Raw genomic sequence first — 16,164 nt, 5'->3', positions numbered from 1 at the left:
ATCTCACCATGGCCAGCTGAATCAGCATACGATGGTAACACAAAACTCCTTGCATTAGCAATTTTCCTTCCTATATTATACAGAAGGCAAATCAAAATATATGATTCTATGATTCTAGTTTTCTTAAAGATTTAGTTAAACATTCTGGAATAGCTTAAAAAACCTCCCTTGGCATCCTAAGGCTCACTTTCTTTTTCTTTCTCCTGAGCAAATTAACTTGGCCCTTAAAATAGAGGAATTTCTAAGCCACAATTTAGAACCACTGAAGAATTTTTCAACAAAGTAGTTCTTCAGTCATATATGCCAGTTCATAGAAAGTTTTCTTAGAAATTGACCAGTTTTGATAAAGAAAAAAAGCGCCTTTTTTCCTTGAACAGTTCCTATGGCTGAAAGATGGTGTAGAAAGGAAACAGACCAATACAGAGGCCAGAAAAGCCCAGCAATCTGGAAAATTGTGTGGGCTGCAGGAAACCTGAAGTTCTGATTTTAAATCAAGCAGTAATTCATTGCAAAGAATTTCCCTAACATTTAGAGGCATAAAGTTCCTTATTTTTCTTGTCTGTTAATTCAATTTTAGATATATACTCAGTTCCAAAAGGGCAGTTCACTGGTTAGCGCAGTCAACTAGGAGGATCAAGGTCAACTTACTGTGGTACCCCTTTGAGACCAGCACTTTAAACTAGTATCTCCTACCTTCCCATGGAAGGAGGCAGGAGCTAATCATCAGCCTGTTAGCCCAGTGTCAGATAAAATACCCACTGTTCCCAAAAATTTGTTCAATCATTCATACTACAACAAAACAATAATTCTCCCAAAATCTTAAAACACTAATACTACTTTACATTCTAAGAAAACTGCTCACTGCTGAGCCCCACTGTAAATCAACACAGTCCTGAACTACATATGATCCAGAAATGAGTGTAAAATTTTCCAAGCTGAGTCCATCTGAAGCTTCAAGGACCAGAGGGCTGCATACAGAGGGGTTAGATCTGAGAGGTATTTACGTAACAGGAGAAGTTTGCTGGTTCAGAAATCTAGTGCAATGTTCTTGAGAGAACTATGAGAAGTATCCCAAAATCTCTTTTTTCTCTTAAGATCTCAGTGATCTTACCTCTACCTAACTTCATAAGAACAGGGGTCCTGTATTATTTTTTGTGCATGCAAAAATGACCCAGAAATCACAGAATCACAGAATGTTCGGGGTTGGAAGGGACCTCTGTGGGTCATCTAGTCCAACCCTCCTGCCGAAGCAGGGTCACCTACAGCAGGCTGCACAGGACCTTGTCCAGGCAGGTCTTGAATATCTCCAGAGAAGGAGACTCCACAACCTCCCTGGGCAGTCTGTTCCAGTGCTCCGTCACCCTCAGAGGGAAGAAGTTCTTCCTCATGTTCAGACGGAACTTCTTATGCTTCTGTTTGTGTCCATTGCCCCTTGTCCTGTTGCTGGGCACTACTGAAAAGAGTCTGGCCCCATCCTCCTGACACCCACCCTTGAGATATTTATAAGCGTTTATAAGATCCCCTCTCAGGCTTCTCTTCTTCAGGCTAAACAAGACCAGCTCCCTCAGCCTCTCCTCATAGGAGAGATGCTCCAGTCCCCTCATCATCCTCGTAGTCCTCCACTGGACTCCCTCCAGGAGCTCCTCATATTTCTTGAACTGGGGAGCCCAGAACTGGATGCAGTACTCCAGATGTGGCCTCACTAGAACTTAGTAGAGCGGGAGGAGAACCTCCCTTGACCTGCTGGCCACACTCTTCTTAATGCACCCCAGGATCCCATTGGCCTTCTTGGCAACCAGGGCACACTGCTGGCTCATGGTCAACCTGTTGTCCACCAGGACACCCAGGTCCCTCTCCGCAGAGCTGCTCTCCAGCAGGTCTGCCCCAAGCCTGTACATGGGGTTGTTCCTTCCCAGGAGCAGGACCCTGCACTTGTCCTTGTTGAACCTCATCAGGTTCCTCTCTGCCCAACTTTCCAGCCTGTCCAGGTCACGCTGAATGGCAGCACAGCCTGCTGGTGTATCCACCACACCTCCCAGTTTGGTGTCATCAGCAAACTTGCTGAGGGTACATTCTAACTCTTCATCCAGGTCATTGATGAAGAAGTTAAACAAGACAGGGCCCAGTACTGACCCCTGGGGGACATCAGAAGTTACAGGCCTCCAACTAGACTCCATGCTGCTGATGACAACCCTCTGAGCTCTACCATTCAGCCAGTTCTCAATCCACCTCACTGTCCAGTCATCTAGCCCACACGTCCTGAACTTCCCTAGGAGGATGTTATGGGAGACCGTGTCGAAAGCCTTGCTGAAGTCGAGGTAGACAACATCCACGGCTCTCCCTTCATCTACCCAGCCAGTCATGCCATCGTAGAAAGCTATCAGATTGGTCAAGCATGATTTCCCCTTGGTGTATCCATGGTGACTACTCCTGATAACTTTCTTTTCCTCCACTTGCTTGATGATGACCTCTAGAATGAGCTGCTCCATTATCTTTCCTGGGATGGAGGTAAGGCTGACTGGCCTGTAGTTCCCTGGGTCCTCCTTCTTGCCTTTTTTGAAGATTGGAGTGACATTGGCTTTTCTCCAGTCCTCGGGCACCTCTCCTGTCCTGCAGGTTCTACTAGATCACGTAAAGTCTACAAGATGACGTGTAGACTAAGTATGGTTCTACTTTGCTTTTTGCCTTTGTTCCTACCTCACTATGTCTGGAACCAAATCTACAACCTTCCTTGCCTCCATCCCAAAATATGCACAGATTAACTCAGGTCAGCTGTAACAGACCTGCACTGCTACACAAACTTTCAGTCTTGGATGCCAGAATAAAGTAAATAATACATTCATAAATAATTGAAATAAAATCATGTTTCTACACTTAGGTTTTTTACTGAAAGCAATTATTTTACCAAGAAAATGGGTGCTTTCATTCTTAAATCTCTTGAGTGGGCACAGAAGGTTGTTTTCATTCTGGTTTAAAAAAAAAAAACAACCCTGGAAGAAGTCTGTGAGTAATTTTTGATGAAAATCCCCTCAATCTCCTTCTCTGTCCCCTCTAAATTATTTCTAAGAGGAAGCTAGTATTTTTCCACCACCTCTCCTGCAGATCCCACAGGAATGCCTGTCTCTGCGGGGATATGCCAACCACAGATCTCCCTGAACTGGAGTGCCTGCATGTGTGCATGCCATTAAGTGGTTAGAGGCATGTATGCCTGCACTGAGAATACAAGGGAACTATGCTCACATTAGTGAACCACAGGGTTTCCTGAAGTAATTAAATAGCAGCAAGATTGCTTCTTCCCAAAAGGAAGGTAACTGAATAATGAAACATCAGGCAGTTGTGTAAAATAGCTAAAAGGACACAACGTTGAAATCCAGCCTGCTAAGAAACCCACCTGAGCAAACCCATCCCATATGCCAGAGCTCACGTGTGTGGTTTTGGGAGGCATGTGGATTGTGAAGGGGTCTGCTCATGGTAAGTAGTAGGGTCTGGCACAAATAATCACTTTGTTACTACATCTAAGGCAGGACCAGGACACGTTAGCAGGCATTGAGAGGGGAGAGAGCATGTTACCTTTCTTTCTCAAACCTTAAACCCTAAGCCCCAGTACATTCTGTCTTCTGTACTATCCAACCGGTAACAGTCACCAGTGCCGAAACCATTTCTTCAGTTTTCTGTTATCACCCCCAACAGAATTAAATACATCTGCACTGTTAGAAATACTAGAGCCCTTGGGCTGAGTTAGTTGTTCTCATCTGGAAAACAGGGCTTATTTTATTGCAGGTGAGTAACAAAGATCTGATAAAGAGCTGTACTAGAGAACCTCCACCACAACAGTCTTGTATCTACAGTCTTGGCATTTAAACACCAAGCAGCCTGAAATTACCATAGATGAAACAAAAAGTTTCCTTTTCTGTCAAAACAGAACAGAATCCAGTTCACCAGCCACTAGAATCATTAATCAATGAAGCAAACATGCATAAAATAATTGAATAATTACCTTCTAAGGTGTTGGCCAAAGACCTGAATCTCTTGATTGCTCTGTTCATTCAGATGTACGAGGGAATTAAAGCTAAATGTGTGTGGTTTTTTTCTTTTTCTTGTTTTTCAGAAGACCTGTTTGTAAATGTTCCAGTTGCATTTAGGCCAATAGCCAGAAAAGCATATCTGCTCTGGAGTTCAAGAGCCAGATCTTCAAAGGAATTATATGCCTGAAGATGCAAATAGTCTTTACGCAGTTTTCAAAAACACTGTAGGAGGTTAGCCATCTATTCCTGCAGACTCTAGTAGTGTTAGCATGGCCCCTCCGGGGAAAAATACAATACAACGATATTGAAGACACAAAACCATGTTACTTCAACACACTTACCCATGCCACATGATCTCCTGAGCATAGCATTTTACAGAATAAGGACAAATGAATGGCTACTCCAAGTCATATCAGAGGTCCATCTAAACAACTATCCTGCATCTTAATAACAGAAACTTAAGGAAAGAGTGTAAGAAATGTGCTAGGTATGGAGTGATTCTTGATCTTCATATACCTTCTCAGGAACCAGTGGCTAAGCGACTTCCTGAATGCCCTTCTTGCTCCTCGTTGTCACATCTCATGTTTCCGTATAAACAGTCACAGCTGTCTAATCACTTGCTCAGCAAAAGGTACAAAAACTTTTCATGACACATACAAAAGCAATGCATTCAGATAGCACTGTATCGGCAATCACAGAGATGAAACCTGTAGTTTTATACTTTTTCTGCCCTTTCTGTAGTGTATTGAGGAATCCTAGAGTTTATCAGTTACAAAGGACCTGCCAGTAAAGTAGGGTCAACGTTATTTAGGGCACAGAGTGTAAAATTACTAGGAGTACATGAAATCAAATACATTGCTTTCACAATTCTTGCTAGGGAAACAGATATGTGTTATCATGGTACGTTAAAGCAATACAGGTCCACCTCTCTGTGCCACTCACAAGACCTTTCCTGCAATGATTGTTAGTTTTCTTGTTGTTGAAGTCTCATCTTACTTTGAAACGGTCACACACACGTCTCATTAATCACAATTTAAGAATATATGACAGGTCACTTCATTCTCTCCAGCTGCTCAAAGACCGAAGGAAACTAAATCTACTTGACCTAGTCATTAGTGGTAGGGGCTCTAGGCTCAAGTTTGGTCACATCTGAACTGTTACTAACATTGGATCAAATTTCTTCTGCTCAGCCTTGAGTGAAATCATTGCAATGGCTAGAAATAAAACCTTGTGGTCACATCCTTGCTTTGGAAGACCCAGGACACATTCCTTTTTTTGCTGGTCGCCTCCACTCACCCTCCCTCCCTTACTCCACTAGACCAAAAACCCTATGTGGGGCGTGTTTCTTCAGTGTGCACTTCTCAGGTTTTAACAAATTTCCAAACGCTGCAAGGAAAGAATATCAGATATTTAGGAGGAAGGGGAGGGGAGGGCGGGGGGTGGCAGAAGAAGGTTCTTGTCTTGTCATAGGCACTGGGACTGCTCTTTGTCCTTGCTTTCTGTGATGAAAGCTGTCATCTGTCCTGGCCCATCACCAGCTTGAGAAGCTGGCATCCCTTAGCTGATGATAACATCTGGAAGCCAGATCTAATAGGATTGTGCTCATACCTCTTGCACACCCAGACATCTCTGTCTCACTTCAGGCTCCCCTTAAACAGATAATGCTCCCAAAAACTAATATAAGCCCTTAAATTTCCCCTTAGGTCAGTTCACTCAAGTTCATGCCCTTCCCACTGCTCCCATGAGTCTCTCAGGAGTAACCACAGCAAAGTCTGCCTGCTCCTTTCCTTGCTGCATCATTCTACAGAAAGCAGCTAACTGTTAGGGGATCTGCTGTGCTTTCTTGAGGAGGTAGTCATGACCCTGGGGTTTGTATCTACAGAGATCTAGGGAGCAGCTACAGCCTAGCAACTGAAAGACATTTTTAGTCAAGGCAAATGCCAAGAAAACTCACCACCACCACCCAGAAGCAGAAAAGAATGGGGAATACTAGGAGGTATCTGCGGAGCACAAGTAGCATGGTGAAGGAGCACATCAAGAAGAGCAGAGAGATCTGACTAAAGCTGCTCTGGGTTTTTTTTGTGACACTTACAGCATGAGTCAGATCCTGTCCTTTGCACCTAGTAGCACAGTTGTTCACTGAGCTGAGGTCTGGGTGGAGGAGCATGGGCTGGGGAAGGGACTCCCAGCAGCCTCTCCACTGGAGCAGAAACCCAGACAGGGCAAGTCAGAGGAGTAAGCATCTGCAACACCTTGTCCTTCTTCAGGTGCTCCTATCTGAACATAGGAAGAGTTTTAGCACTGCTTCCTGCAGCGAGGTAGCCATTACAACCTCTGCTTCTGTAGCAGGGAGGAAAGAGGAGAAACTGAGGCACAGAAAAGGGAAATGGCTTGTGCCAAGGACCTGGCTTCCTCATCCTGTGCTTTGATCACAATTGCTAGTCCCTATCCCCACTGCGCATCAGCACATGTAAAGTTCCTTACTGCTGCATCCTCACTCTGCAACGAAGTGTAACAGTGCTTCCGTGAAAACAGGCTGCCTCGGTGTCTTGCATAGCTGTGAGGTATGTGCAATGCCCCTAAAAACACTGACTTCACCAAGTGAATGCAGAGGTGCTGCACCTTTCTGCTGGTCCTAGATGCTGAACCTTACAGCTGCTCCCTCTTTCAACTGAGACAGTTCTTTAATCAGTTCCTTTCTCCCAGCCATGGATCCCACTCTAACTGATTTATGCTAGTCCCTTCTATTATTGTCCTTGGCATCTCCTGTGCTGTCTCCAACCTCTCCTTCAAGGAAAGGCATTATGCCCAGATTTCTGCTCCGCTGTGCCCTCTTGTTAACTTCAGATTCATTACCCCAGCTGCTTGGATTTCTTAATATCTCGAATGACTTGCTGGCAAACAGAGGTTTACTTTTCTCCAAAATTCAGAATTTCTACACCAAAATCATTCCTGAAGACTTCCAACACTTGCTTCATCTATTACATGCTAACTGCGCATTAACAACCTGGCAGGACTTCTTTAGGCTTGCAAAGATCAGGAAGGCAATCTTGCAGTCAGGGACTCAGGTTGCAGACATAGGAATACAATCTCCCTGTCTCTGCTGGTAAGCCAGGGTTATTTAAAGGGTTGGCTGTGGCTTTTGGTAGGCATATGATAGATTAGGTCAGGACTGGTTCCTAGATGGATTTCTCTTGCACAGTTCTGCAGCAGCACATGCTACGTAACATCACCTAGATCACATATAACCTCTCCTTTCATACCTATGACGTGTACAGTCTCAGTATACTGAAGATACAGGCAAAAGATAACCTTCACCTGTACACACTATAACCTCAATGGAGCCTCAGCAAAATATATAACCAAAGCGCCAGAGTATGGCAGTTCAGTAACTTCTGAGAGGACAATCCTGACAGCAATACCTGTAAATCTGCACCTGCAGTCTGATATATTCGTCTAGTGAATTACACACATTGAATTCCCTGTGCAGGAAGAAACCTTCTTGTGCTTTGGACATATACACATAGATACTACTTTACACTACCGGAATTAGAGCACCAGTTCCAAACATTCAGCAATGAGGTGACTATTCCCACTTTAAGTGCAAAGTCACATTTTTCCTAAGCACAAGAAAAGTTGTCCTTTTGCCCAGCTTTTGCAAATGGTCCCTGCTGGGGCTGTCTATAAGGGAGGAGGTGAAGCAACAAAATCTCGGCTACCAGCCCACCATTCTCCTTTAGTTAGCAAACAACTGCCCTGACCCTCCATCCCTTGTGCCCAGACTCTCAGTGCGTGGGCAAGCCACAAATATTTACAACTCCTCTGAAAGCCGACTTCTTTACGAATCTTCATAAAGTCAAAACACAATAATAGCCCTCTGTATCTTGCATTTCACTACCACGGGTTTTTAGCTTTTTTATCTGGCTCTAGCAGAACACTGAAAGCTGATGGGCACTAGGGGAAACTGGTGCAGAGCATAGAAACAAACAGTTTCTCCACTCTACCTTCCAAAGGCAGCGCTGGGACACATGGTGGAGGAGATTTGTGATTCTTTCGCAGCCTCCTCCCTCTATAGTACAGGCTCATATCCAGGATTGCAACATACTCCCTCGATCCCCTCCAGCTGCCACTTTGGCAGAGGCCATTATAAAAGCCTGAAAGGTGCTAAAGGTACTTTCTGCAGCAGATGTCAACGTGATATCCACAACTTTCAGCAATTCTGCCACTGGCCTGCTGTTCTTGGGAGGCCTGATAGAGGCCTGATGTGATTGCAAAGTCATATCCTCAAAAGTCAGCCTGAATTCAGCACCTTTGTACAACAGGATTAAACACTACTTTTTTTCATAGAGCTTGCTCAAGAGGGACATATTCTAGTGATAAATTAACACTGTGTAAGGAAGATGACTGGAATCTATAGCACTCCTGCTAGCTGCATAACACAGAAGGTGCAATTAGATGTATTAAAAGGATCCTGACTGGAAGAGACAGACTTACGGTCAGTATAACTAAACACTACTTTGAAGGTATGAATTTGGATATACATACCTTCCACCCTATGTACTGATAAAACGGAAGGGATAGTCTTATGGCAAGATCAGCAAATGCTTATGTCATTTAAGGCTAAAATTGCATAGATCTGGCATTCACTTCTTGATTTCTGGCATTTCCCAAGTTCAGAGTGTTTGATTTTAAATCTGGGAAACGTACTGCTCTGTGGGTAGTTTAGCACACAAAAAAAGCAACAGAAAAGGATATAGTTAAAGGCTAAACTTTGGATGATGTGAGTATGACTGCTCCTTCATACGATTAGTCTCCACTCTCAGAGACTAACCTTCACCACTCAGTAGCTTCCTTCCTTTGACTATACTAAAACTGCATTCATTTGCTTTCTCCTTTATAGTCAATTTCTCTCACAGTCCAAGTGATAAACATATCTTGTTTAATACTTGAAATTAATTTCACAGGGGTGCCTAGAAACATTTTCTAGCCTATTTTGCAAGCAAGATGAAACAAAAGACTAGGTGATATTAACATGACGATACCCCACCTGCACCCATGTTCTCCTGATTGAACTTGCTGAGAACAGACTCCGAATCAACAGACAATGTCAATAGCATTTGATTTGCTGCTTCTGTAAAAAGCCATGTCATATATCTGAATAAAGGTGTCTGTTTAATGGTAATGTGAAAAAATAGCACTGGGTAACATTATAAAACAATGACCACTTTCCAGAGAAGGGCTATTCCTGTTTTCCAGAAATCGATCTAGTATCTGCCAAAGCATAGCAATGACTTTTCTGTGCAGTGCAGTAGGTAAGATGGTTCCAGTTGCCTGCTTAAAGTGCAAACAGCTCACAAGGCAGCCATTTACAAGGCAGGACCGCAGCGCACTAAGTGAGCGCAGGACAGCTAATGTCACCCCCTACTGCTTTTTTTAATACTTCTGTCAGCTCAGCAACACAGTGACTGCTGCTGGCAAAAAACATGCCTGGCATTTCTGACGGCTTCCTGCAGAGTTACATGGAGAAGAGACAGCCTGAAGGCTCAAAATGAGATCAGCACACGGAAAACATGCCTCACATTTTCATGCTTGTCTTCTTCTGCTGGGGAGAGGTATGTGTGGGGGGAAAGGAGGAGGGGCAGCGAAACGAATTATGTTGTATAGACAAGACAGTGTACCAACAGCTCTAATAGCAAGAGGAAGATATCACCTTAGAGACTACAAATGTGACCTGGCAAAGCATCAAGAAAATTTGGTAATGGTACTGAGACATAAAAATAAAATAATTATTTCTACATATATGTACAACTATCACAGCACTGTGATGGCTGAGTTTAAATACTCCCAAGTGTGACCCTTGGCTTCCTTTATGGGACACTATGTCTTGGGCCAGCAGGGGGAATGATGCCACTGGAAGAAACAAGCACACTGCAAAAGATCAGAGAATGAGGCCAGATCTACTCCTCATGACAAAATCTATCATAATCCTGTAGAAAATGGCTATGTGAATTGCATATCCAACATCAGGGATTTGATTTGGAGTCACCATTGTGGGGACTATGCTGAGACCAAAGGGATTAAATCGAGAACACCAGACCAAAGTTACCATCCACCTAACAGTCACCCCTATTTACTCCACAGCTCATGTCCTTCCCCAGTGTTCCTGAACCTGCCTTGTCCTTAAGCTCGGAAGAAACCTGGGAGAAGGAACATCACTGTTTAGACTAGATGTCACATCATGGAAGCATCAAACAGGAAGCAGGGAAAGTCTCTTTGGCCTTAGAGGGAAGAATCTGTCAACGATGCATTGGGAGACAAAGAAGAAAAAGGCATGAGAAGGGAGTAAGAAAACATTTTCTGGTATTCAGCATGAAGAGATTTAAACATCACGGAACTAGCAACCTGTACAAAATTGGCACACTCTTCCAGAGGTAATAAATTTATATCCAAGCACTGCTCTGAGCATGAGTAAAGGTGGGGAAGCAGGGCGGAAATTCTCAGAGTCTTATAATTTTCCATGTCTTAGGCAAATTCAGACAATACTATCTCACAGGTGTGAGAATACCTTGGTTGCATGGTCAAATTTTTTTCTGTTACTTCAAAGAGTTAATGCTAAATGCTCTTCAAGAAGAAGTCTATACAGGACTTCATACAGAGGCTGGAATATTATAGTTGCTCTAAGGAAACAGGCAGTGATGACGTTTACTGTGGCATGAATCCACCTGAACCTGAAACTGAAAGGAACAGATAGGCCTCCACATCCAATTCACCCTGTAAAATGCTGTCTCCCCAGAGAACATTTTCTAGTTCATCTTTCCTACCTTTTCACTGTCTGCAAACTCCTGCAATATAATTTGTCTCTCCACACACAGTTCCAAGAAGTCTTCTGAATGGAAACTTTCATGTAGAGCAGGGAAGAATGTTAGCTGGTTACAATCCAATCCCTTCTTATCCATCTCCCTTTCCACTCCATTTAACGTCAGCTCTCCTATATCAGTATAGAAGAGATTGCAGTTTTAGTGGCAGCCGGTTGACACCAAAAGCATTTGTAATCTAGAATTTCACCCAATCTGTTCTACCTTGGCAAATAGCATTATGTATTTGCAAAAAAAGTGCATGAGAGAAGTAAAATCTGTTTCTGCTAAAGAATGGTGCTTAGTTCAGGGAACTAAAAACAGGTAGATGCACTCAGTCATAATTCAAACTAAATTCCTGCCGTCACCGAAGAGTCAAACATATTGAACAAATGTATTTACTCTCATTTCTGCACTGTGTTGGGCTGGTCATCTGATAATCAAATAATTTTAAAAAAAGAATCTGTTCACATACATAAAATTAGGAAAAACTGAAATTAGTATTCTTTTGTGGACATGCACTGAGCAGAATCTTAAAAGAACCAAGAAGAGACAATCCACTCATATCTTGCCCAAATTTCATCCCAAGTTTTGCAGTTCATGTAGGTAGAGAAGGCAAGATCAGCCTGCTTACTGAGGTAGACTGTAACTAGTTTCATGCAGAAACTATGTAGTACTTCAATCTTGTTTGGAGTCTAGAGCAATAAGCTCCACTCTCACTTGTTTGCTAGGCCCTATAACACTAAAAGGTATACAACAATATGGCCCATTTCCAACAGTGTACACTAGAAGCTTAACTTGGAGCAGCCATACAGGTGGCTGAAATCCACAGCCTTAGACTTGACTGACATATCTAAACTACAGTTATTTCTCAATGTTTTTTTTTTTCACTTTCCTCTGAGAAACTATTGACTTCTGTACCATACTTGTCTCCCCCTTCCATCCCTCTTCTTTTAATGTCTCATGTGACAGAAAACCCGGCCATGGAAAATGAAAAATGTTGACATAATGATCATATATGGAAAGATCTGGTTCTATTTGGAATGCTGAAAAACAATTTGACATGTTAATATTCTTGATGATTTCTTCCCACTATTCAGTATTCTGTCCACATTCTTTGAAAGTTACAAATCCTATTACCACTCCTCTGAGCCATCTATCACCTGGTTTTAAATACAGAGGTAGAACTGGAGAGTCTACTAAAAGCAGGAGGAAAGTCTGCACTTTTCCTTCTGAGTTTGAGGAGTTGGGAGCTTCCCAAGTGCCACAGAATGCCCAAAGATTTCATCTCAAGATAGCTTTTTTGCTTCCAGATCTTTCTTGTGGCAACAAGAGAGTAACAAATTCTGAAGGCAGTTTATATACCTCCTATAGCAATTGCATCAGTCTTTTCCCAGATTTTACAGTGACTTTTTAGCCCAGAGCACTGACAATAATTTTTTTTCACTAGACAAAATTCTGACGTGGAGCTCCTTACACTAACTCCAGTTCTCTTTGGCTGTTTGTGTCCACCCTCTTCATGATGTAATTTAGTCTTAAATGGTTACCTGGATTCACTTCAGCAGTGGGGGTTGTTTCATTTCTGTTTGCAAGGAGAACCTGAAAAGACACTAGGTATGACTAGAGTGGAATATGCAGACAGGTAAGCATAACCCAGAACCTCACTGCAGAGATTTAGAACTACGTTGCAAATAAATGCCTTGGAAATTCAAATAAACCCATTTGAATAGACCCAAAGGAACAACTAAATATAGGAAGAAATGTCACCAATTAAGCAAAAGGACTATTTTTTTTTCGAAGACCCTGCATAATGCCAGTTATAGGATAAAAAAACATACCACTTAGTCTACATAAAACTGCCAGAATCCAAGCTTCACATAAAAGCTGAAAATGTCCTAGAGACATGGCAACCTCCTGATATCTTAAAGTGCTTCATCTTCTGGTTGATAGAATTTGGCACTTAGACTACTATAGAGACAGACAGTAGTAAATACTCCACATATACAGTTTAGCTTAGTTCAAATCACTTTAATTCTCCTTTTCATCATCCACCAGTTCTAGCAGCCCTAATAAGCATAAGACTATCTGTCTGGAGAGATCTTTTACCAGAAAAGAGGGAAAATCATGCTGTTACTGCTAAACATATTGCAGCCCCTCTTACTCTCTCAAAACCAGACCTGTTCAGTGGATTCCCTGTGCATGGTACAGCATATTGATGAGTCAGGTGATGAGAACCAGAGGAAAGAGGTGAGCATAAAGTCAGCAGCAACTGTTACAGAAACTGTGCATCCCCTGCAAAAGCTTTCTACCTCACTCTTCATTTGCATCATTCTCACTGGGGTGTTCGCATGCTGAATCCTCCTCCTCATTCGTGAAGGACCTTCATAACAATCAAGAATCCATCGTGGCTCTAAGGATCGTGATGCATCTCCCCATGGGCCCCTTGTGTAGAAAAGCTGTTCCTCAAGTATCATCCAGTCTTTGGCTGCTTTGCTGTAACCACACTGCAGCATCTGTGGGACAGAACAACTTCGTGCCACCTTTTGGACACTTCCGTCCTCCCATCCAGCAGCTGCACCACCCCAGTGATTCAGAGGTATCTACCCAGCCTATGAGATGAGATCCACTCCAGAGGGAATGCTGCAGACCCAGCAAACACAGGTCCAACTGACCACTGAAAGTGTGCTAGTGGGAGATGCTGCTAGTCAAACTAAGATACAGTGACAAATATAAGCACGTCGCATATATCAGCCCCCTTGAAAATGTCTGTTTTCATTAGATTTCCAACTCAAAAGCAGTAAGCAGCAGTGAGAAACTAGAGTGAGGTTTATTCACTCTAGTTTTTTTCTGGCAAATGTTCTTGTCAAATGACAACAACCACGCTCGCTTAAAACACAACCAGAAAGTCTCAGAAGTGTACTGTTCTCCCTCCAAGCATGGTATAAATTTAATTATTTCTACATAAAAAGTATGTGCAGAAAGTTGGGGGGCATTCAAATATCAATTTAAAGGAGAGAAGAGGTGAGAATTTCAAAGAATTAAAAGCTTGTTGGTCTCTGATGGCCAATCCTTAAACAGAAACATACTTCTGAGATTTTTCTGGCTATGAGCTTGAGACCTCTTGAAAAGTTTTACTGGCTGTTAAGAAGAAAATGTCAAAGTCCTCACTTTCATTTCTGCACTCTGAGAGTGGAATAATTCATTTAAACAAAAGAAAAAAGGCTCCTGAAGATAAAGTGAGGAATCTGATTTGTAGTGATGCTGTATCACACTTCAGTGGTGATGTCAGGAACAGAGTATTGACTCATAAACTCTCAGCATTTCTTTGGGCATACTACTCATCTCAGTTCTGAAATGCATGATTTCTGAGGGTAGTCCAAGAACATCATGTCAGCAACAGAAAGCTGTTGCACAATATTTCTGTTCTTTACCTGTATGTGGTTCTTATACAAAGAGGCATACAGCTCCTGCCCAGTTCTTCGGTACCGTTCCATACATGATACAAATCCCTAAAAGAAACAACAGAACACGTTATACCAAGGTGCTGCAGGTGTAAACTCTGTGAAGGGCAGAAGCAGGCATTAGTTGCTCTGTCTTTTACAAGAATAATTAGGCAATATGGTCTGTGTCTGCAAGTTTGATGGCTCTCCAGACAGTATAGTGATGAGGCAATCATCTGTAAGCAAACTGCACACTTACACAAGGAAAATAAATGTGTTCATGATCTTAACAAGGGTCATTAGTGGAACTACTCAGAAGGAGAAATAAAACAGCAAATATAATTTAAGGTTCCTCCTTTTGGAGCTGAATTAGTTAGTACTGCTAGTAGCATAAAGACAATTATCTGTTATAGTGACCCCAAATGGGTTAAGGATCCATAACGATACACCTGATCCTCATTGCATAAACAGAAAGTGCAAAGAAAAGAATGGTCCATGTCCCCTTTTTGCAGAGAGGAAACCAACTGTTTCCAAAACATTTTCGAGATCTAGGAACCTAAGTCCTCTCGTAACAAGTGACTTGGAGTGTAAGTACACTAATTAATGGGACTGGGATGCAGAGATGTCTGAGCTAGCTCTAGAACTGGAAACTTGTGGAGCTGTGCCAGTGCAAGATGATACCCATAATAACTGCCTCTGTTCCACTACACAGCACAGACATGCCCTAAGCCCCAGTGTTACTGTGGTATTTCTGGAAATACGTGTTTTCCAAAGCAGTCTGACAGATCTTCCTGGCCACCTTTTCTTTTCTTCCAGAGTGCACTAGACTCACAGAGCAGTGAGTCCTCATTAACACTCATACACTTCATCTACTCTTTTATTGGAATGAAATTCTCAAGCTAAGGGTCTCTGTGCGAGTACAAGACTGATGAACTCCAGTCAAGAGATTACGAGTTGCGTTCCCCACTCTGCAAACAGACTGTTACTTGATCTACAGCAAAACATGCAACTGCCCTAAACTGCTACCTCTCCAACCACAAAACAGACTATAATACTAACCTCAGAGTTACACAGGTTAAGATCATGAGGAATGGTCCATTGTGGTGGGATCCTTAAACTCAGGGAATAGAGAAATTAAAAGAGTTTCATTCCCTTCTTACCTACTCCACCAAAATCATAGGTTTTGGGGTTACAAGTTTCACACAGCCAAGGCATATACAGAACACAAACCAGAGAATTTCAAACAGTGCTTCCTATCTGAGCCTCCCTTTTGAAAAGGCCAGCAGAAACATTATTAAACTCAATGGAATCCCTCAGGTGCCAAACTAGCATCATGCAAATAACAACAAAATACAACCTAGAATATTCACTATCATACTAATACCTCAAATTCAGCTGTTAAACTTTAATCATAGACAAGCTTCCAGCTTTGAAAATGCTTGGTTTGTTCCCCCCTTTCTCCTAGTCATTGCTGAAATTCTGGATCCCAAAAATACCTGAAGCAAAGTATTTGTTCTCATGACATTTTTTTGCCTGGTCAGAGAGACGAAGCATACGGAAAGGCCGTGTGTATAGCCGAAGCACTGAACAACTGCCGAGTAAGCTACTGGCTTGTTTTATTTTATTGCACAGACGCAGCTGAAGAACCAACACAGAACTCTGCTTTAACAGACTGTCCAACACTCGTGAGATGGTTCTTCAGTCTTGTAACTTGGCCTTTTCTATGCAAACACAAGGATAGCTGCTCCATCTATTTCTCTCCTACTCAGTATCTCTTCGTGTGACTGCTGACAAGTAGCTACTGGGAGCAGTTCGGTATCACAGCCTTCTTACTATCAGTCTCAG

General features: G+C 42.5%; 1 protein-coding gene and 1 long non-coding RNA gene across 8 annotated transcripts in view; one reads left to right on the top strand and one right to left on the bottom strand.

The window, feature by feature from the left end:
• WDFY4 (WDFY family member 4) overlaps positions 1-16,164 on the bottom strand; it is a 146,424-nt gene that overhangs the window by 54,253 nt on the left and 76,007 nt on the right. For 6 of the 7 annotated variants that reach the window (XM_075423362.1, XM_075423366.1, XM_075423367.1 and 3 more), the window contains 4 exons: positions 14,311-14,388; positions 13,189-13,392; positions 12,427-12,478; positions 10,847-11,013 (listed from right to left, as the gene is read on the bottom strand). In XM_075423362.1, coding sequence (XP_075279477.1) covers positions 10,847-11,013; positions 12,427-12,478; positions 13,189-13,392; positions 14,311-14,388 — 501 coding nt within the window. The remainder of the gene's footprint in view (positions 1-10,846; positions 11,014-12,426; positions 12,479-13,188; positions 13,393-14,310; positions 14,389-16,164) is intronic. The other variant, XM_075423364.1, reaches the window with a different exon arrangement.
• Positions 1-16,164, top strand: part of LOC142361635 (uncharacterized) — a 43,368-nt gene that overhangs the window by 13,553 nt on the left and 13,651 nt on the right. The gene's annotated exons all lie outside the window — the stretch shown is intronic.

This window comes from Opisthocomus hoazin, chromosome 6 (assembly GCF_030867145.1).
Source record: "Opisthocomus hoazin isolate bOpiHoa1 chromosome 6, bOpiHoa1.hap1, whole genome shotgun sequence".
Taxonomy (NCBI): Eukaryota; Metazoa; Chordata; class Aves; order Opisthocomiformes; family Opisthocomidae; genus Opisthocomus; species Opisthocomus hoazin.
This window is presented reverse-complemented; position numbering and strand designations above follow the sequence as displayed.